Below are 22439 nucleotides of genomic sequence, written 5' to 3'. Positions count from 1 at the left end.
TAGTGTCTCTGTGCCCTGTCACTCCCTTACTTATCCCATGTACTTGGAATGTTGTGATGTCACTTCTGTGTGTCCCACAAGCCTGGCTTCACATCCTTGACAAAGCCCAGAAGGCAAAATACTTATCAAATGAGTATCATCAGTGACGTCACAAAAAGGGATTGCCCGATACGCGGACTCGAACCGCTTGCCAGCACGGCCTATAAGAGCTATAGTCTGTAGAGGGAAATAAATTTGTAAACATCCCAAAAGTGAGAGTCCTGATATTTTATACATTTTTATTGCTTTTATGTACGATTGTTTTAAAGGGACAGTTATGTAAAATTAATAGCCTGTCAAATTTACTTTGATTATCAAATTCTGCAGTCTTTTTATATGCACGTTTTAAAAAGCACCAGCTACTACCGAGCATGTCCAAGAGTTCACAGCATATACATATAAGAGTCTGTGATTGGCTAATGGCTGTCATATAATACAGGGGGCCAGCTAATTAAACGATATTTTTAAAATTGTTAGAAAAAACTACTGCTGATTTAAAATTCAGAGTAAGTGCTATTTTTATTATGCAATTCTACTGTATTTAATGGCCCTTTAAATAAATTGTTTACCTTATCCACAGAGTCACAGCATTTGGATGTGGATACATGGAACTGGTGTGAGGCATAGTATGAGCCTGAAATCATACCGTAATCGCAACGTACCTATGTATTTATATGTGTAAGGGGGAGAATGGCAGTGCAGCATTGTACCTATGTATTTATGTGTGCAAGGGGGAGGCTGGCAGTATAGCATTGTACCTGTGTATTTATGTGTGTAAGGGGGAGAATGGCAGTGCAGCATTGTACCTGTGTATTTATATGTGTAAGGGGGAGACTGGCAGTGCAGCATTGTACCTATGTATTTATGTGTGCAAGGGGGAGGCTGGCAGTGTAGCATTGTACCTGTGTATTTATGTGTGTAAGGGGGAGAATGGCAGTGCATCATTGTACCTGTGTATTTATGTCTGCAAGGGGGAGAATGGCAGTGCAGCATTGTACCTGTGTATTTATGTGTGTAAGGGGGGAGGCTGGCAGTGCAGCATTGTACCTATGTATTTATGTGTGCAAGGGGGAGGCTGGCAGTGTAGCATTGTACCTGTGTATTTATGTGTGCAAGGGGGAGGCTGGCAGTGTAGCATTGTACCTGTGTATTTATGTGTGTAAGGGAGGAGGCTGGCAGTGCAGCATTGTACCTGTGTATTTATGTGTGCAAGGGGGAGGCTGGCAGTGTAGCATTGTACCTGTGTATTTATGTGTGCAAGTGGGAGGCTGGCAGTGTAGCATTGTACCTGTGTATTTATGTGTGTAAGGGGGGAGGCTGGCAGTGTAGCATTGTACCTGTGTATTTATGTGTGTAAGGGAGGAGGCTGGCAGTGTAGCATTGTACCTGTGTATTTATGTGTGCAAGGGGGAGGCTGGCAGTGTAGCATTGTACCTGTGTATTTATGTGTGTAAGGGGGGAGGCTGGCAGTGTAGCATTGTACCTGTGTATTTATGTGTGTAAGGGGGGAGGCTGGCAGTGTAGCATTGTACCTGTGTATTTATGTGTGCAAGGGGGAGGTTGGCAGTGTAGCATTGTACCTGTGTATTTATGTGCATAAGGGGGGAGGCTGGCAGTGTAGCATTGTACCTATGTATTTATGTGCGTAAGGGGGAGGCTGGCAGTGCAGCATTGTACCTGTGCATTTATTTGCGTAAGGGGGAGACTGGCAGTGCAGCATTGTACCTGTGCATTTATTTGCGTAAGGGGGAGACTGGCAGTGCAGCATTGTACCTGTGCATTTATTTGCGTAAGGGGGAGACTGGCAGTGCAGCATTGTACCTGTGCATTTATGTGCGTAAGGGGGAGGCTGGCAGTGTAGCATTGTACCTGTGTATTTATGTGTGCAAGGGGGAGGCTGGCAGTGTAGCATTGTACCTGTGTATTTATGCGTGTAAGGGGGAGGCTGGCAGTGCAGCATTGTACCTGTGCATTAATTTGCGTAAGGGGGAGACTGGCAGTGCAACATTGTACCAGTGCATTTATGTGCGTAAGTGGGAGGCTGGCAGTGTAGCATTATACCTGTGTATTTATGTGTGTAAGGGGGGGAGACTGGCAGTGAAGCATTGTACCTATGTATTTATATGTGTAAGGGGGGAGACTGGCAGTGCAGCATTGTACCTGTGTATTTATATGTGTAAGGGGGGGGGAGGCTGGCAGTGTAGCATTGTACCTATACATTTATGTGTGTAAGGAGGGGGAAATTGGAAGTGCAGCATTGGACCTGTGCATTTATGTTTGTAAGTGGGGGAGACTGGTAGTGCAGCATTGTATCTGTGTATTTATGTGTATAAAGGGGGGAGGCTGTCGGTGCAGCATTGTACCTATGTATTTATATGTGTAGGGGGTAGACTGGCAGTGCAGCATTGTATATGTGTATTTATATGTGTAAAGTGGGGGGGGGGGAACTGTCAGAGCAGCATTGTATCTGTGTATTTATGTCTGTAAAGGGGGAGGCTGGCAGTGCAGCATTGTACCTGTGGATTTATGTGCTTAAGGGGGGAGAATGTCAGTGCAACATTGTACCTGTGCCTTTATGTATGTAAGGGGGGGGGACTGGCAGTGCAGCATTGTACCTATGTATTTATTTGTGTAACGGAGAGGCTGGCAGTGCAGCATTGTACCTATGTATTTATGTGTGTAAGGGGGGAGGCTGGCAGTGCAACATTGTACCTGTGCATTTATGTGCGTAAGGGGGGAGGCTGTCAGTGCAGCATTGTACCTGGGAATTTATATGTGTAATGAGGGGAGACTGGCAGTGCAGCATTGTATCTGTGTATTTATGTGTGTAAGGAGGGGAGACTGGCAGTGCAGCATTGTATCTGTGTATTTATGTGTGTAAGGAGGAGAGACTGGCAGTGCAGCATTGTACCTGGGAATTTATATGTGTAATGAGGGGAGACTGGCAGTGCAGCATTGTATCTGTGTATTTATGTGTGTAAGGAGGGGAGACTGGCAGTGCAGAATTGTATCTGTGTATTTATGTGTGTAAGGAGGGGAGACTGGCAGTGCAGCATTGTATCTGTATATTTATATGTGTAAGGAGGGGAGACTGGCAGTGCAGCGTTGTATCTGTGAATTTATATGTGTAAGGAGGGGACACTGGCAGTGCAGCATTCTACCTGTGTATTTATATGTGTAAGGGGGAGGCTGACAGTGCAGCATTGTATCTGTGCATTTATGTGTGTAAGAAGGGGAGACTGGAAGTGTAGCGTTGTACCTATGTATTTATATGTGTAAGGGGGAGGGGAGACTGGCAGTGCAGCATTGTACCTGTGTATTTATGTGTGTAAGGGGGGAGACTGGCAATGCAGCATTGTACCTGTGCATTTATGTGTGTAAGGGGGGGGGGGAGACTGGCAGTGCAGCATTGTACCTGTGAATTAATGTGTGTAAGGAGGGGAGACTGGCAGTGTAGCGTTGTACCTGTGTATTTATATGTGTAGGTGGGGTGAGACTTGCAGTGCAGCATTGTACCTATGTATTTATGTGTGTAAGGGGGAGACTGGCAGTGCAGCATTGTGCCTATGTATTTATGTGTGTAAGGGGGAGACTGGCAGTGCAGCATTGTACCTGCGCATTTATGTGCGTAAGGGGGGAGACTGTCAGTGCAGTGTTGTACCTGCGCATTTATGTGCGTAAGGGGGAGGCTGTCAGTGCAGCATTGTATCTGTGAATTTATGTGTGTAAGGGGGAGGCTGACAGTGCAGCATTGTATCTGTGTATTTATGTGTGTAAGGGGGAGTCTGGCAGTGTAGCATTATACCTGGGTATTTATATGTGTAAGGGGGAGTCTGGCAGTGTAGCATTGGACCTCTGAAAGGAGGTTGACAGTGCCTGCATATTTATATGTGCTGAAAGTGCCTTCACGTTACTGACATGTTTTTGAGAATGAGGCTGGCAATGCCTATACTAAACCATTTGAATTTATATGTGTGGAAAAAGGAGACTTGCATTGCCCATATTGTACCCGAGTATAGAAGTGCAGACTGTGGAACTATATCAGAGTAAAGTACAAATTAAGAACACACCTTCAGTACCATATGGATCATCATCTGCAAGCCACTCTTGCCTGGGTATTTGCCAGCTATGTTGGCAGGCGACAAATTAAAAAGGTTAGCGCCAGTCTCATTGCAGACAGCGCTCACCAGCATTTTCTTCCCCACACCAGCAGGTCCTGCCAGGAGCAACGTTTTCACCACTGGTGCCTTCTCATGAACTGACTCGCAGCCTATGGCAAAAGAAAGACAAACATAATCACAGGCTAAGATTTGAAAGCTGACACTTATCAAACACAAGGCATGAATGGGAGCTTCCTTGATGCTGAGTATACAAGAACGTCTTTTATTTAACAGGTAAAAATGACTGTACTGATCCACAGTGCACCTGTGGTCTCCGCTCATAGGCTCTGTCTTTGGTAGAACACTTGCTAAAAGCATACTGAGGGAGCATGTAGGTCAAGCAGCCCCTTATGACCTCTAATAAACAAGAGAGGAGCATTTGTGTCTCACAATATGGTGTAATAAACCTGGCACATGTGCCATGTTTATTAGTGACATTGGTTGCAGGTCACATCTGCCTTCCATCAGCTCTCTGCAGCTGAACACTGAACTGTAGTTATGTATTAATGCATTGTACAAATGGCAGCACTTGTCATCCATGATATATATAAAATACACCTATAACATAGCAAATGAAAAGTCAAGCACTGCTATATATTCCTTGGGTATCCATCCCCTGGGAAAATAAACTATATGGGTGGGGGGAAAAAACACTGTAGTGGGGATGGGATGCAGATATCTTTATATACTTTACTATGATTAAGTGACTTCCTTTAAATCTTGCAACCAGGACAACAAGCCATTTTACTCATTGAAGTGTCATTTTTTTTTCTTGCTTTTTATACATGGAATAAAGATGAAACTTTCTTTTCTTTTTTTTTTTTTGTGGGACAGACCCTAAACTGTATATTAGAGCTAGGCAGTAATTCAGATTTACTATACATGTATCTATCCTACCAAGCTTGTTCTGACTCACCCAGGGGAAGGATGCCATATAATACCAGCAATTGTCGGACATCTCTCAGAGATGGCATAGGCTCTATATCAGCCTGACGTAGAGTGGTGCCCAGGTAACTGTATTCACCTACAGAAAACAAACAAAAACATATAATCAGGTCTATAAACACTGTGTTTGTGAATAGTGTGTTTGGTGTATAGCAGATATGTCAGACCCAAAGCAGTAATGCACTACTGGGATCTAACGGAACACATCTGGTGAGCCAATGACAAGAGCCACCAATCACCAGCTAGCTCCCAGTAGTGCATTGCTGGATCTGAGCCTAACTAGGTATGCTTTTCATCAAAGAATACAAAGAGAACAAAGTCAATTTGATAATATAAGTAAAATTGCATGCTCTGTCTGAACCATGAACATTTAATTTTGACTTTCATGTCTCTTTAAAGGGACACTGAACCCAAATGTTTTATTTCATGATTCAGATAGAGCATGACATTTTAAGCAACTTTCTAATTTACTCCAATTATCAATTTTTCTTTGTTCTCTTGCTATCTTTATTTAAAAAGCAGGAATGTGATGCATAGGAGCCGGACAAATTTTGGTTGAGAACCTGGGCTATGCTTGCTTATTGGTGGGTAGCTGTAAGCCTCCAATAAGCAAGCACCATCCATGGTACTGAACCTGAAATGGGCTGGCTGCTAAGATTTACATTCCTGTTTTTAAAACAAAGATAGCAAGAGAACGAAGAAAAATTGATAATAGAAGTAAATTAGAAAGTTGCTTAAAATTTCATGCTCTATCTGAATCATGAAAGAAAAAATATGTGGGTTCAGTGTCCCTTTAAGCCACCCTAATTACATATAATATATAAAAGAAAAAAACGATTTCTTACACTCATATTAGGTAAATATGTCAAAACCCTAATTAACATTCTTTTCTCTGGCTTTGTGTTAAGGGGCGGGGGATTTACAGGCTTCCATGAACTTACATGGTAGCAAACTATAATCAGGAAATACATTCCGTTAAATTAAGCAGCTAAATAATTCAATAATTATCATAACTGTTTAAATAGTTTCAATACAGTTTCTAATAAACCAATAAAATCAGTTAATGACATGCCCAATTAACTACTTCATATAATGTGTAAATATATAAAAAAAAAAACAGTCGCCTAGATTACGAGTCTTGCGTTAGCCTTAAAAAAAAGCGTTGAGGGGTCCCAACGCTGCTTTTTAATGTCCGCTGGTTTTACGAGTCAGGCAGGTACAGGTGTACCGCTCACTTTTTTCCGCGATTTTAGCATACGCAAATCCCCTAGTTACATTTTATTAACCACTAATCTGCCGTCCCTAACATCGCTGACACCTACCTACATTTATTAACCCCTAATCTGCCGCCCCCCAACGTCGCCGCTACTATATTAAATGTATTAACCCCTAAATCTAAATCTAACCCTAACCCTAACACCCCCCTAACTTAAATATAATTTTTAAAAAATCTAAAAAAAATTACTACAATTAATTAAATTATTCCTATTTAAAACTAAATACTTACCTATAAAATAAACCCTGAGGCCTAGATTTGGAGTTTGGCGTTAGCCGTGAAAACCAGCGTTAGAGGCTCCTAACGCTGGTTTTAGGCTACCGCCGGTATTTGGAGTCAGTGATTAAAGGGTCTAACGCTCACTTTTCAGCCGCGACTTTTCCATACCGCAGATCCCCTTACGTCAATTGCGTATCCTATCTTTTCAATGGGATCTTCCTAACTCCGGTATTTAGAGTCGTTTCTGAAGTGAGCGTTAGAGCTCTAACGACAAAACTCCAGCCGCCGGAAAATAGCAGGAGTTAAGAGCTTTTTGGGCTAACGCCGGTTCATAAAGCTCTTAACTACTGTACCCTAAAGTACACTAACACCCATAAACTACCTATGTACCCCTAAACCGAGGTCCCCCCACATCGCCGCAACTCGAAGAAATTTTTTTAACCCCTAATCTGCCGACCGCCACCTACGTTATACTTATGTACCCCTAATCTGCTGCCCCTAACACCGCCGACCCCTATATTATATTTATTAACCCCTAACCTGCCCCCCACAACGTCGCCGCCAGCTACCTACAATAATTAACCCCTAATCTGCCGACCGCAAAGCGCCGCCACCTACGTTATCCTTATGTACCCCTAATCTGCTGCCCCTAACACCGCCGACCCCTATATTATATTTATTAACCCCTAACCTGCCCCCCACAACGTCGCCGCCAGCTACCTACAATAATTAACCCCTAATCTGCCGACCGCAAAGCGCCGCCACCTACGTTATCCTTATGTACCCCTAATCTGCTGCCCCTAACACCGCCGACCCCTATATTATATTTATTAACCCCTAATCTGACCCCCTCAACGTCGCCGACACCTGCCTACACTTATTAACCCCTAATCTGCCGAGCGGACCTGAGCGCTACTATAATAAATGTATTAACCCCTAATCCACCTCACTAACCCTATAATAAATAGTATTAACCCCTAATCTGCCCTCCCTAACATCGTCAACACCTAACTTCAATTATTAACCCCTAATCTGACGACCGGAGCTCACCGCTACTATAATAAATGGATTAACCCCTAAAGCTAAGTCTAACCCTAACACTAACACCCCCCTAAATTAAATATAATTTAAATCTAACGAAATAAATTAACTCTTATTAAATAAATTATTCCTATTTAAAGCTAAATACTTACCTGTAAAATACATCCTAATATAGCTACAATATAAATTATAATTATATTATAGCTATTTTAGGATTAATATTTATTTTACAGGCAACTTGGTAATTATTTTAACCAGGTACAATAGCTATTTAATAGTTACCTAGTTAAAATAATAACAAATTTACCTGTAAAATAAATCCTAACCTAAGATATAATTAAACCTAACACTACCCTATCAATAAATTAATTAAATAAACTACCTACAATTACCTACAATTAACCTAACACTACACTATCAATAAATTAATTAAACACAATTCCTACAAATAAATACAATTAAATAAACTAGCTAAAGTACAAAAAATAAAAAAGAACTAAGTTACAAAAAATAAAAAAATATTTACAAACATAAGAAAAATATTACAACAATTTTAAACTAATTACACCTACTCTAAGCCCCCTAATAAAATAACAAAGCCCCCCAAAATAAAAAATTCCCTACCCTATTCTAAATTAAAAAAGGTAAAAGCTCTTTTACCTTACCAGCCCTGAACAGGGCCCTTTGCGGGGCATGCCCCAAGAATTTCAGCTCTTTTGCCTGTAAAAAAAACATACAATACCCCCCCCCCAACATTATAACCCACCACCCACATACCCCTAATCTAACCCAAACCCCCCTTAAATAAACCTAACACTAAGCCCCTGAAGATCTTCCTACCTTGTCTTCACCATCCAGGTTCACCGATCCGTCCTGAAGAGCTCCTCCGATGTCCTGATCCAAGCCCAAGCGGGGGGCTGAAGAGGTCCATGATCCGGTCAAAGTCTTCATCCAAGCGGGGCAGAAGAGGATCTTCCATCCGATTGAAGTCTTCATCCAGGCGGCATCTTCTATGGTCTTCTATCCGGAGCGAAGCGGCAGGATCCTGAAGACCTCCAGCGCGGAACATCCATCCGGCCCGACGACTGAACGACGAATGACTGTTCCTTTAAGGGACGTCATCCAAGATGGCGTCCCTCGAATTCCGATTGGCTGATAGGATTCTATCAGCCAATCGGAATTAAGGTAGGAATTTTCTGATTGGCTGATGGAATCAGCCAATCAGAATCAAGTTCAATCCGATTGGCTGATCCAATCAGCCTATCAGATTGAGCTCGCATTCTATTGGCTGATCGGAACAGCCAATAGAATGCGAGCTCAATCTGATAGGCTGATTGGATCAGCCAATCGGATTGAACTTGATTCTGATTGGCTGATTCCATCAGCCAATCAGAAAATTCCTACCTTAATTCCGATTGGCTGATAGAATCCTATCAGCCAATCGGAATTCGAGGGACGCCATCTTGGATGACGTCCCTTAAAGGAACAGTCATTCGTCATTCAGTCGTCGGGCCGGATGGATGTTCCGCGCTGGAGGTCTTCAGGATCCTGCCGCTTCGCTCCGGATAGAAGACCATAGAAGATGCCGCCTGGATGAAGACTTCAATCGGATGGAAGATCCTCTTCTGCCCCGCTTGGATGAAGACTTTGATCGGATCATGGACCTCTTCAGCCCCCCGCTTGGGCTTGGATCAGGACATCGGAGGAGCTCTTCAGGACGGATCGGTGAACCTGGATGGTGAAGACAAGGTAGGAAGATCTTCAGGGGCTTAGTGTTAGGTTTATTTAAGGGGGGTTTGGGTTAGATTAGGGGTATGTGGGTGGTGGGTTGTAATGTTGGGGGGGGGTATTGTATGTTTTTTTTACAGGCAAAAGAGCTGAAATTCTTGGGGCATGCCCCGCAATGGGCCCTGTTCAGGGCTGGTAAGGTAAAAGAGCTTTTACCTTTTTTAATTTAGAATAGGGTAGGGAATTTTTTATTTTGGGGGGCTTTGTTATTTTATTAGGGGGCTTAGAGTAGGTGTAATTAGTTTAAAATTGTTGTAATATTTTTCTTATGTTTGTAAATATTTTTTTATTTTTTGTAACTTAGTTCTTTTTTATTTTTTGTACTTTAGCTAGTTTATTTAATTGTATTTATTTGTAGGAATTGTGTTTAATTAATTTATTGATAGTGTAGTGTTAGGTTAATTGTAGGTAATTGTAGGTAGTTTATTTAATTAATTTATTGATAGGGTAGTGTTAGGTTTAATTATAACTTAGGTTAGGATTTATTTTACAGGTAATTTTGTAATTATTTTAACTAGGTAACTATTAAATAGCTATTGTACCTGGTTAAAATAATTACCAAGTTGCCTGTAAAATAAATATTAATCCTAAAATAGCTATAATATAATTATAATTTATATTGTAGCTATATTAGGATGTATTTTACAGGTAAGTATTTAGCTTTAAATAGGAATAATTTGTTTAATAAGAGTTAATTTATTTCGTTAGATTTAAATTATATTTAATTTAGGGGGGTGTTAGTGTTAGGGTTAGACTTAGCTTTAGGGGTTAATCCATTTATTATAGTAGCGGTGAGCTCCGGTCGTCAGATTAGGGGTTAATAATTGAAGTTAGGTGTCGACGATGTTAGGGAGGGCAGATTAGGGGTTAATACTATTTATTATAGGGTTAGTGAGGCGGATTAGGGGTTAATACATTTATTATAGTAGCGCTCAGGTCCGCTCGGCAGATTAGGGGTTAATAAGTGTAGGCAGGTGTCGGCGACGTTGTGGGGGGCAGATTAGGGGTTAATAAATATAATATAGGGGTCGGCGGTGTTAGGGGCAGCAGATTAGGGGTACATAAGGATAACGTAGGTGGCGGCGCTTTGCGGTCGGCAGATTAGGGGTTAATTATTGTAGGTAGCTGGCGGCGACGTTGTGGGGGGCAGGTTAGGGGTTAATAAATATAATATAGGGGTCGGCGGTGTTAGGGGCAGCAGATTAGGGGTACATAAGGATAACGTAGGCGGCGGCGCTTTGCGGTCGGCAGATTAGGGGTTAATTATTGTAGGTAGCTGGCGGCGACGTTGTGGGGGGCAGATTAGGGGTTAATAAATATAATATAGGGGTCGGCGATGTTAGGGCAGCAGATTAGGGGTACATAGGGATAACGTAGGTTGCGGCGGTTTACGGAGCGGCAGATTAGGGGTTAATAATAATATGCAGGGGTCAGCGATAGCGGGAGCGGCAGATTAGGGGTTAATAAGTGTAAGGCTAGGGGTGTTTAGACTCGGGGTACATGTTAGAGTGTTAGGTGCAGACGTAGGAAGTGTTTCCCCATAGGAAACAATGGGGCTGCGTTAGGAGCTGAACGCTGCTTTTTTGCAGGTGTTAGGTTTTTTTTCAGCTCAAACAGCCCCATTGTTTCCTATGGGGATATCGTGCACGAGCACGTTTTTGAGGCTGGCCGCGTCCGTAAGCAACTCTGGTATCGAGAGTTGCATTTGCGGCAAAAATGCTCTACGCTCCTTTTTTGGAGCCTAACGCAGCATTTGTTTGAACTCTCGATACCAGAGTTAAATTTATGGTGCGGCCAGAAAAAAGCCTGCGGAGCGTTAACAGCCCTTCTAACGCCAAACTCCAAATCTAGGCCTAAGATAGCTACAATATAAATAATAGTTACATTGTAGCCATCTTAGGGTTTATTTTTATTTTACAGGCAAGTTTGTATTTATTTTAACTAGGTACAATAGTTATTAAACAGTTATTAAGTATTTAATAACTTCCAAGCTAAAAAAAATACAAAAGTACCTGTAAAATAAATCCTAACCTAAGTTACAATTACACCTAACACTACACTATCATTAAATTAATTACCTAAACTAAATACAATTAAATTAAATAAACTAAATTACGAAAAAAAAAAACACTAAATTACAGAAAACAAAAAAGAAATTACACCTTTTTAAACTAATTACACCTACTCTAATCCCCCTAATAAAATAAAAAAAAAAAAAACAAAAAAAAACCCCTATACTAAATTACAAATAGCCCTTAAAAGGGCCTTTTGCGGGGCATTGCCCCAAAGTAATCAGCTCTTTCACCTGTAAAAAAAAATACAATACACCCCCCAACATTAAAACCCACCACCCACACACCCAACCCTACTCTAAAACCCACCCAATCCCCCTTAATAAAACCCCTTGAAGATCACCCTACCTTGAGACGTCTTCACCCAACCGGGCACAAGTGGACCTCCAGAGGGGCAGAAGTCTTCATCCGATCCGGCCAGAAGAGGACATCCAGACCGGCAGAAGTCTTCATCCAGGCGGCATCTTCTATCTTCTTCCACCCAGAGCGGAGCGGGTCCATCTTGAAGGCATCCGCGCGAAGCATCCTCTTCCATCCGATGGCGACTGAAGAATGAAGGTTCCTTTAAGTGACGTCATCCAATCATTGGATGATTGGCAATCAGCCAATAGAATTGAGCTTCCATTCTATTGGCTGATTGGAACAGCCAATAGAATGCAAGCTCAATCCTATTGGCTGATTGGATCAGCCAATAGGATTGAACTTCAATTCTATTAGCTGATTGCATCAGCCAATAGGATTTTTCCTACCTTAATTCTGATTGGCTGATAGGATTCTATCAGCCAATCGGAATTGAAGGGACGCCATCTTGGATGACGTCACTTAAAGGAACCTTCATTCTTCAGTCGCCATCGGATGGAGGAGGATGCTCCGCGTCGAATGTCTTCAAGATGGACCCGCTCCGCTCTGGATGGAAGAAGATAGAAGATGCCGCCTGGATGAAGACTTCTGCCGGTCTGAATGTCCTCTTCTGGCCAGATCGGATGAAGATTTCTGCCCCTCTGGAGGTCCACTTGTGCCCGGCTGGGTGAAGACGTCTCAAGGTAGGGTGATCTTCAATGGGGTAGTGTTAGGTTTTATTAAGGGGGGATTGGGTGGGTTTTAGAGTCGGGTTGGGTGTGTGGGTGGTGGGTTTTAATGTTGGGGGTATTGTATTTTTTTTTACAGGTGAAAGAGCTGATTACTTTGGGGCAATGCCCCGCAAACGGCCTTCTTAAGGGGGACTTCCGGGCAGCGGCCATCTTGATGGTCGCACTGAGCTTCAGCTCCTGAGCTTCCTACCACTTTTCACCTAGATTTAATCTGAGATCTTGGTGACAAGCCATCCAAACTAGTGGAGAAGCTGACTGAAGGCACTCTGACATAACCGACAGGGGTTTTTGGATTGTGGTGTGGCCCCCCAGCCCTCAGTACCGGACTTTTCAATTTGAGGCCTTCCCCTGTAATTAAGGCCTCACTTGTCCTCACAATTGCCACGCCATTGTCGCGAGGCCAGTGCTCTTCATTGCAAGCTACCATACTGATTAACACAAGTTAAGATACCGGGAGAAACCTACAAGCATATCGAAATAAAATGGACGCTAGAGAAGCATCGCTAATAGCCGCTATTACCAAAATACTGAATTACCAACTTATCTCTGATCATCTGGCAAGAGAATGGGGTAGTGTTTGAACTACTAAGACAGTAACAAGCTCCCCACAGAGACTGATGGCCGCCCCTAAAGCTGAAGAGGAAATAATTTGGGGAGAATGTGACTCGCAGGAAGTAACAGCTGTTGTCCAACCTGACTCCGAGCTCCGGAGTGAACATGGAGTTGTACCAGAAAATGGAGGTCAGAGCGGGAATCCTGAAAGAAAGGAGATCTCTGCTAAACCCACATCCAAGAGTTGCTGGTTCCAACTGAGCGCACAAAGGCTGTCAGTACAGGGGGGGCGAGGGCGCGATACACCAGCCCGCTACACTTACGCTGGATGCAGCGCGATATATGGCATTGAGCTACCTGCTGTGGCTGTCAGAGACCTCGAGTTGGGAGCTATGCCGCCACCCTCTACAGGAGCAGCGGCTGCGTTCGCCCGGGTCAAGCTGAGAGTTACGCTTGAGCAGAATCAGCTGTGTCTTACAGATCTTAGCCCTATTCATGATATGAGTACAGGGGCCGCCCAGCAGTCGCAAGCTGAACACACAGCTCCATGCATCATCTTACAATGTCTTTCCTTAACTGCTGACTCGCACATCTACCAGGCTGTGAGCCTTTCTCTCTTGGCCCCCTGTGTTCTCCGGTCTGGAATCGGTTAGTAACGGGACATCACAGGTGCACATACCCGGAGCTAAGATAATGTGTCCTGGGGACTTTCCACTACAATGAGAACAGTCTGAGAGTCGGTATGTGCTCGAAAAAAGGACTACACCGGGTTTGACATTAATTTAATTGCCTGGACACACAGTTATAGTAACGATCTGACCGGCCGTAATTCTCCTTCTCTTTGGGATTTTTTATACCACGAGCCATCCCATGTGTGTTATAGTGGTGAGTCCTATTTTGTGCAGTCTAAGCAATGATGGCCGTCAAGCCTGAATGTAACATATCTCAGCCTAATGTCACTATCCCTTTAAGACTTCCTTCTCTGACTGCTGCATTTGGGCAGTATTCACATTCAGCTTGCTTGCCTGCCTGATTAATCATTCATGCACCTGATTACCTCAGCCTCTTTTTAAGCCTTCTCAGGTCTAATATGCTTTGCATTAACATTGAAGTTGTGATCCTGAACAACAGAGGTCTGTGACTGTTTCCTGTATGAATTTACCAACTATTTCAACCTACAGCATTTTCTATTCCAATGCCTAAAATCATCAAATCGCAACTATCCAAATAATTCCATTTTCTGTTTCCTGGACACTGCTACTTAACAAACTCAGAACTTTATTATAAATCAAGCATACTTTTGGTTATCATCACTCTCTAATTACAACAGCATCTTACTCAGAACTTTATAACTATTTCTCTGCTACAAGTTGTCATTGCTGAAATATCCTGCTGCAAATATGTTAACATATTCTGAACTCTGCATCTATGTGTTCAATTAAAAGCTTTCATGTGATTCTCCAATATATGTTCAAACAGTAATTGATGCCTTAAACTTAACTTTCACCTGTGCTGCTCTGCTAATTACTGACATACAGCTCTTTATAATATTATATACTGTGAACCTGAAACAAACCAAGTTTGCATCTAAATACACAAACAGTAATTAATGCCTAAACTTGCAGCTTGTCTAAGTACCTGTGCTTAAACTCTGACATACAGCTTTATATAATATTATGTACTGTGAACCTGCAACAAACCTTAGTTTGCATCTAAGTGTCAATCTTTTACTAGATTACTCTGAAGCCTGAACATTCCACATTGCTATATTTTTTCTCTCATTGAATCCTGCAGTTACTTCTATTAACTAACTATAAGTCACAGTGAAGTCAGAATATATTGTATACAAATGTTGCACCCTCCATTTATTCTACAATAACTTCTAGCAACTATGAATCACAGAATATCATCTATCCACGTCCAGGATACTCTTCCCCGGGTCAGGGGTCGGTATCTTCAAATCCCTACCACTGCCCCGAGGGTCTGTGTCCTGAGCACATGTACACCGGATCATGACACTGAAGCTAGAAGTCTAATCTCACATTATTATAAACATGGACACCCTACTTCCCACAGACTTCCAAAAATCGTAAGGGTTAATTAATTGTATGATATCTTGAGTAGTACAGAATCTAGACCCTCTTATCAATGATATGGGTTTTTTACTTTTTCTACATGCTGCCATAAGTGAACTTCACTGCAATACATAATCACAGTAGACTTATTACTATTATTAACCATATAGTATCTCTCTCTCAATGTGTGACTAGTTCAATGTTCAGACGGTTGCAATGTTTTTTGTTGTTGATATAGTTTGCTAACTCATGTTACACTCTGGGTCCAAGAGTGACCCTTTTGTTCTATATGGTCGACCCTATTTCATTTCATTGTATCTATACAGAGTGCTGTTTACAACTGGGACAGCTCCTCTTGGTCCTCCCATGCTGGACACTCATTTTATCATTAATAGATGACTACTCACAAGTAGATCTAGTCTTTACAGAATATTTTTTCACCCTCAAGGTCTCCTACAGTTAATTTTTCAGCTATAGATGCAGAAACTAGGGATACCTTAGAGTATTTATGCCTGCACCAAATCTGAACAGTTGAGATACCAGTAAAGATGGTCTCTTTAGTATTAGTATTATTAGTATGCTTGTTAAATTTTGCAATTGGGCCCAAAAGCGGTCCTTTTATTCCTTTTCCCTTATATGACCCTCCTTCATTTTGTTTAGGTGACAGCAGTCCAAGAGTGGCTGATTTATTTCACTGGGAGGAAATAATTTGTTATTAAAATTAATCTAACAGAGGGATATACATGTTGTTTTACCAGACGCAAATACTCTGTGATTCTTATTATGTTTTGTTACTGTACCTCTGATTGTGGCATTATTAGAACCATATGATACTTTTTGTATGTGATATTTTAACCTCAATAAAAATGTTAAAAAAAAAAGCCTTCTTAAGGGCTTTTTTTAATTTTATTAGGGGGATTAGAGTAGGTGTAATTAGTTTAAAAATGTGTAATTTCTTTTTTTGTTTTCTTTTCGTTTTCTGTAATTTAGTGTTTTTTTTCGTAATTTAGTTTATTTAATTTAATTAAATTTAATTGTACTTAGTTTATGTAATTAATTTAATGATAGTGTAGTGTTAGGTGTAATTGTAACTTAGGTTACGATTTATTTTACAAGTACTTTTGTATTTTTTTTAGCTAGGAAGTTATTAAATAGTTAATAACTATTTAATAACTATTGTACCTAGTTAAAATAAATACAAACTTGCCTGTAAAATAAAAATAAACCCTAAGATGACTACAATGTAACTATTAGTTATATTGTAGCTAGCTTAGGGTTTATTTTATAGGTAAGTATTTAGTTTTAAATAGTAATTATTTATTTAATAATAGCAATATTATTTAGATGTATTTAAATTATATTTAAGTTAGGGGGGTGTTAGGGTTAGACTTAGGTTTAGAGGTTAATAAATTTATTATAGTGACGGCGAAGTTGGCGGCGGTAGATTAGGGGTTAATAAATTTAATATAGTTGGGGGGCAGATTAGGGGTTAATAAATAAAATGTAGGGTTCAGCGACGTTTGGGGCGGCAGATTAGGGGTTAATAAGTGAAGTTAGGTGGCGGCGACATTGGGGGCGGAAGATTAGGGGTTAATAACTATAATGTAGATGGCAGCGACGTTGGGGGCGGCAGATTAGGGGTTAATAAGTGTAAGATTAGGGGTGTTTAGACTCAGGGTTCATGTTAGGGTGTTAGGTGTAGACATAACTTTTATTTCCCCATAGGAAACAATGGGGCTGCGTTAGGAGCTGAACGCTGCTTTTTTTGCAGGTGTTAGGTTTTTTTTCAGCCGGCTCAGCCCCATTGTTTCCTATGGGGAAATCGTGCACGAGCACGTTTAGCCAGCTCACCGCTGACTTAAGCAACGCTGGTATTGAGGTGAGATGTGGAGCTAAATTTTGCTCAACGCTCACTTTTCTGAGGCTAACGCCGGCTTGCAGAAAGCTCGTAATACCAGCGTTGTCTTAAGTGAGCGGTGAGAAAAAAAGGCTCGTTAGCACCGCACAGCATTACCGACAAAAACTCGTAATCTAGCCGAGTGTGAACAACCAAGGCCCTGACCAAAATGTGTTTTCAAGAGGTCAAGACAGCTGAAATAGAAAACCCAAAAAGTATTCTGATGAATGAATGCAAAGTATTGGTGAAATTAAAGGGATATGAAACCAAATGTTTTTCTTTCATGATTCAGATAGAGCATGCAATTTTAAGCAACTTTCTAATTTATTCCTATTATCAATTTTTCTTCCCTCTTTTTGTACCTTTATTAGAAAAGCAGTAATGTAAGCTTAGGAGTTGGCCCAGTTTTGGTTCAGCACCTGGGTAGAACTTTCTGATTGGTGGCACCACAATCCGCAAGCACTACCCAGGTGCTGAACCAAAAATGGGCTGGCTCCTAAGCTTACATTTTTGCTTTTTTAAATAAAGATACCAAGAGAACGATGGCCTCAAATTTTAAAACCCAAGAGAAGCATTTTATGCAGCTCTTCTACCACTGTGATGCAGGGAGTTATTAGGGAGGAGGCACAAAGGGGGCAATGTACAAGTAAAAACTAAATTTATGCTTATCTGATTGTCTTTTATGAAAGTCCTTGAGCCATCACATGTGGGAATATGCCCCTCCTGACCACAAGGAAGAGGCAAAAGACACCCCAACACACCAGAGCTTTAAATTCTCTCCACTTCCCATGATCCTCAGTCATACATATCGCTAAGAATATTAGAAAAAAAGAAAAGCTGAAAAGATAAAGCGGGGCAAATAAGTGCAAAACAAGTACTGCCGCCTCCTGAGTAAAAAGAGAATGTGGGTCTCATGGACTCCCACCATCATGAAAGAATTTAAGTTAAGCATAAATTTTGTTTTCTTGCATCTGATGGCGAGAGTCCATGAGCCATCACATGTGGGAATCAATACAGAGACCACCGTGAATAGGGGGGAACAAACAGTGAAGGCACTAGGGCCCACAGAACTTTCCTGCCAAAGGCAGCCTCAGAAAAAGCATACACATCAAAGAGATAAAACCGAGAGGCCCAAGAAATAGCAACTGCTCTAGTTAAGCCAAGCTACTAAAGAAAGAGCCAAAGCTTTCTGACCCTTGCAAGGGCAAAAAGAATGAACAAAGAGAAGAACAAAGTCTGAAATCTTTTGGGGCTTCCACATAATATTTAAAAGATCTTAAACATCAAGGTTGTAAAGAAGAAGCTCCTTAGAATTCTTTTGAGCTGGACAAAAAGAAGGAACCACAATTGCCTGATTGATAGTATCTGCGGATACTACTTTAGGAAGAAAAGAATAGCTAGTGCGAACAGCTTTATCTTAGCCTGAATCAAGGTATCAATAACCTTGTCAGAAAAACCTCTCTGAGACAAAATGAAGCGTTCAATCGCCATGTATGCAGATTCAGGGATTTGGAATCTTGATAAGGGCCTTGGGAGAGAAGCACCTTTATTAGAGAAAGCTTCCAAGGCGGGCATGAGGATATCTGCACCATATCTGCAAACCAAATCCTCCAAAGCCAGCAATCAGAATTGCTAAGGCTTGTTCCTGCTTGATTCAGGCTATCACCCTGAATAGCAACACAGAGGAAATATTTAAACCATGTTGAACATCCAAGGAACCTCTAGGGCATCTATCAGACTTATCCGAGTGTCCTGAGACCTGGTACAATACTGATGCAGTTTGTTATTTAAATGGGAGGCCATGAGCTCTATCTCCGGCAGACCCCAATGCCTTACAATTTGGTTGAACACTTCAGGGGGTGTCAATCAACCCGATCGGGTTGAATTGTGGCGATCTTTGTCCGCCTCATCAGAGCAGGCGGACAAGGTTATGAAGCAGCGGTCTTTAGACCACTGCTTCATAACTGCTGTTTCTGGCGAGTCTGAAGACTAGCCAGAAACACGGGCCCTCCAGCTCCATTCGGAGCTTGATAAATGGGCCCCTTAGATTGATAAAAGTTGCGGAAATACCCTGCAGATCTATGCTTACCCTTAGATTTCTTATCCTGGGGCAAAAAAAGCTTGGAGAGGAAACATATACTTGATTTGGAGAATGGAAGAAAAGGAATACCAGGCTTCTGCGATTCCTGAGAAATAATTTCAGAAACTGAATCAGGCACAGGAAAAAGAGGAAGGCTACTTTGGAGATGACTTAACAAATGTATCAATCCACTGCACAGGTTGCTTGACTGTAGCAGGATTTTCCTCTACCTCTAAAGAAATTAAAACTTCCTGCAATAATGAATGAATATGCCCAAGCCTGAAAGGACACAACCTATGCCACAGCGGCAGGGTCCTGAGACTATCCTCAGAACAGAATCCTCGGAGTGAGAAACACCCCTATCATAAATGGGTAACTTAGAGCTGCCATAAGGTACTGTTCAAATAACCCCTGAAACCGTAAAAACAGCAAAAAGGCTTACATAGAATATGACCCCAAATGTCAAGCCTCCACAAGATCTGAGAACATTCATACACACTGGATGTTACAGCAGCACAGGAACAGAAAAGCATTATAGCACAGGATGGGCGTACTAAAAAGTGCACTAAAACTGATTAACCCACATGGGGGGAGTTCCGGAGGAGGAGCCTGCGTTCAGGTTGTGCAAACGCAAGCACCTGTGCCCTGCAGGTAACCTATTGGCGGTGATTCATCGCGCGCCACGGCTCTCTGCAACCGAGGGGAAGACGCCTGCATCTGGCTCGAACTGTGTACCGTGCCCTGAGGGATTCCCGCAGCGCCTATCACCTGTGCTGTTTTAAACACCTTATCTCAGAAGCCCCATGCAGGTCATCGCGTGCAGGAGCTACACTGAGCTCCACCACCTTATTGGCAGTCCCCCCTCTCCCACCGAAGCTGCGTGAGAGGGGGTAGATAGCCCAAAGACACCTGTCGATTTAGAGGACATCGAGCAACTCTCTTCATCCCTCCCCCCCCACCGGTGCTGCGCGGGGGGAGAGGAAACCAGAAACAAACACAGCACGGTCCGTTTGCAGTACAGGAGTATCCCCGCTCGCCCGCTCGCCTTGCGGTTGGGTCCGCCAGGACCGGCGGGCCTGACGGGTCCGCAGGTATCTGTCTCCTTACCAGCTCACTGCTCAGGATCCCTCCTCCACCACCACTACACTTTACCTGGGGCTTCGGAGGAAAAGGAGCAGAATCGCTATTGTCACTTGCCCCTTTTGATGAAGAGCCGGCCACCTGTGATCAACGTTCACAAGCACACAAGATCTAACGGCCATCATTGAAGGTGGTATCCTCGAAGAGGGGTGAGTGCAGAACAGTAATAAGCCTGCTCTCTTATCTCATTCTATATATGTGCACCTTGTGAGCGAGTCTGACTGTAAAGGCATCTAAAGGATTGATGACTTTTCTGTGTTTCCCTGTTAAGCAGCTAATACTAAGCTAAAAAGGCAGAAACTGGATGGAACTATAAACAGGCACAAACTGTGGCCCCAGTTACCTGTTCATATTTCTTCAACCTGCAGGCGATCTCAAGGGGGTATTTCTGCAAAACTCCCCTTTAAAAAAAAAAAAAAAAACTTTTTGTTTTGATCCAAGGCCTGTCTCTACTGGGTTTCAGTATCCGAAGGTTTGGATTCTTTTGGGAAAAAAAAAAAAAAAAAAAATTTCTCTGCCCCAAAGTTAAAGCTTTTCCCCTAAAAAAAAAAAAAAGCGATCTGGGTCTTTGCAGCACTATCTGCAAACTTATGAGGAACATGATTCTGTTTAAATAACTGGACAAGCTTTTTGGACACGGCCCAGGGAGAGTTAATCCTCTTAAATTTCTATTCCTTAAGACACAATGACAACATGATATAGCTTTGCTAAGATAAGCATGTTCTTAAACTATTGTTTCTTTGTTTTGTTTTTCGTTGCTTGAATTACTTAGTATTGGAGTACGGGCGTTGTGTTCTGATATACTGATTCAGTTAATAGCTCTGAAACACGAACAGTTAAAACTACACTGAAAGTATATGAGGATATAACCCTCCTATTCCCTTTATCTCTGCTCTCATACATGTATTCTGAGGTTGATCACTATGTCTTAAATTGAGGGTGATCATTAATTCATGTTTTTTTTCTAAATAACAAACACTCTTATATGTCTTAGAAGGTCAGTGCCATCCTTAGGGTTAAAACTAATATAGGCAAAGCTAATATTACCTTGTGCACACTGTACTCTACCTGAGATATTTTAGCTTAGAAGGTTCCCATTGGGGAAAACCTTAATAGTCCAAAAGGTGCGTTAAATCTATAGAGGGCTCTGCTCTAGTTTAAACGCAGTAATCTTTATTTTCTGGGAGAGAATAACCCTGGTCGGCCTAGATCACTTTTTTTCTTCACACTTACCACTAGAACACTTTTTTATATTTTTCTTGGACCCCTCACTTTTTTCTTCACCCCCTTCCCCCCCCCCCTTTTTTTTTTCTCCCCTTCTTTCCTCACTTAGACACTTATTCACCTGAACCCACTGCGTTATCATCACCCTAACTCACAGCACACTTTTTCTCCCTCACAGGGGGGAGGGAGACGGAGGAAGGGGGGGATTGACCGCTCGGTTCTCTCTCTCCCTCTCCCCCGTTCTGTCTTCCCCCCCCCCCTTTTTTTTTTTTTTTTTTTTACCTTTTCCACTCACTCCTCACTTTAGTCCTTAGCCGCACTTATTTATGGATAGATTTCTAAATCCACTAACCACTCACAAAAGCACTCCGCCGGCCATGGCTTCCAGAGCCAAGGATAGGAAGAACAAAGCCCCGTTAGAAACCTCGGTTGAACTGCACCCTGAACCGAGTTCTACCAGAGGGTTCAGTATGGGCACAGACTCGCAAGGGCTAGTGAACAGTATCTTGGAAGCTCTAAACCCAAAATTTGAATTACTTCGGATAGAAATAAAACAAGATTTTAACTTGCTCGCTAATGAGGTTAAACAATTTACGATGAGAATCGAAGAAGCAGAACAAAGAGTCTCTGACCTCGAAGATCTCACATCAGTTCAAAGCACTAAAATACAGGCAAATACTAGTTCTATCAGGGAAAACAGAACAAGATCGAAGATCTAGAAAATCGATCAAGAAGGAATAATGTCAGGATAATAGGGGTCCCTGAAACTTCAGATTATTTAGATCTTCAGAAATTTGCAGCTGAATCTCTCCCTAAGCTACTAAACTTCCCACAAGAGTT

The 22439-nt window shown here is 42.0% G+C and overlaps 1 protein-coding gene across 1 annotated transcript in view; it reads right to left on the bottom strand.

Moving 5' to 3' along the window:
- Positions 1–22439, bottom strand: part of IQCA1 (IQ motif containing with AAA domain 1) — a 356514-nt gene that overhangs the window by 45903 nt on the left and 288172 nt on the right. Inside the window, exons 14-15 of the mRNA XM_053713497.1 lie at positions 5116–5223; positions 4110–4309 (exon numbers count right to left, since the gene is read on the bottom strand). Of these exons, the coding sequence (XP_053569472.1) occupies positions 4110–4309; positions 5116–5223 (308 nt within the window). The remainder of the gene's footprint in view (positions 1–4109; positions 4310–5115; positions 5224–22439) is intronic.

The sequence above is a fragment of the Bombina bombina genome, chromosome 1 (assembly GCF_027579735.1).
Source record: "Bombina bombina isolate aBomBom1 chromosome 1, aBomBom1.pri, whole genome shotgun sequence".
NCBI lineage: Eukaryota > Metazoa > Chordata > Amphibia > Anura > Bombinatoridae > Bombina > Bombina bombina.
Note: the sequence above shows the minus strand (reverse complement) of the source record. Positions and strands in the feature narration are given on the sequence as shown.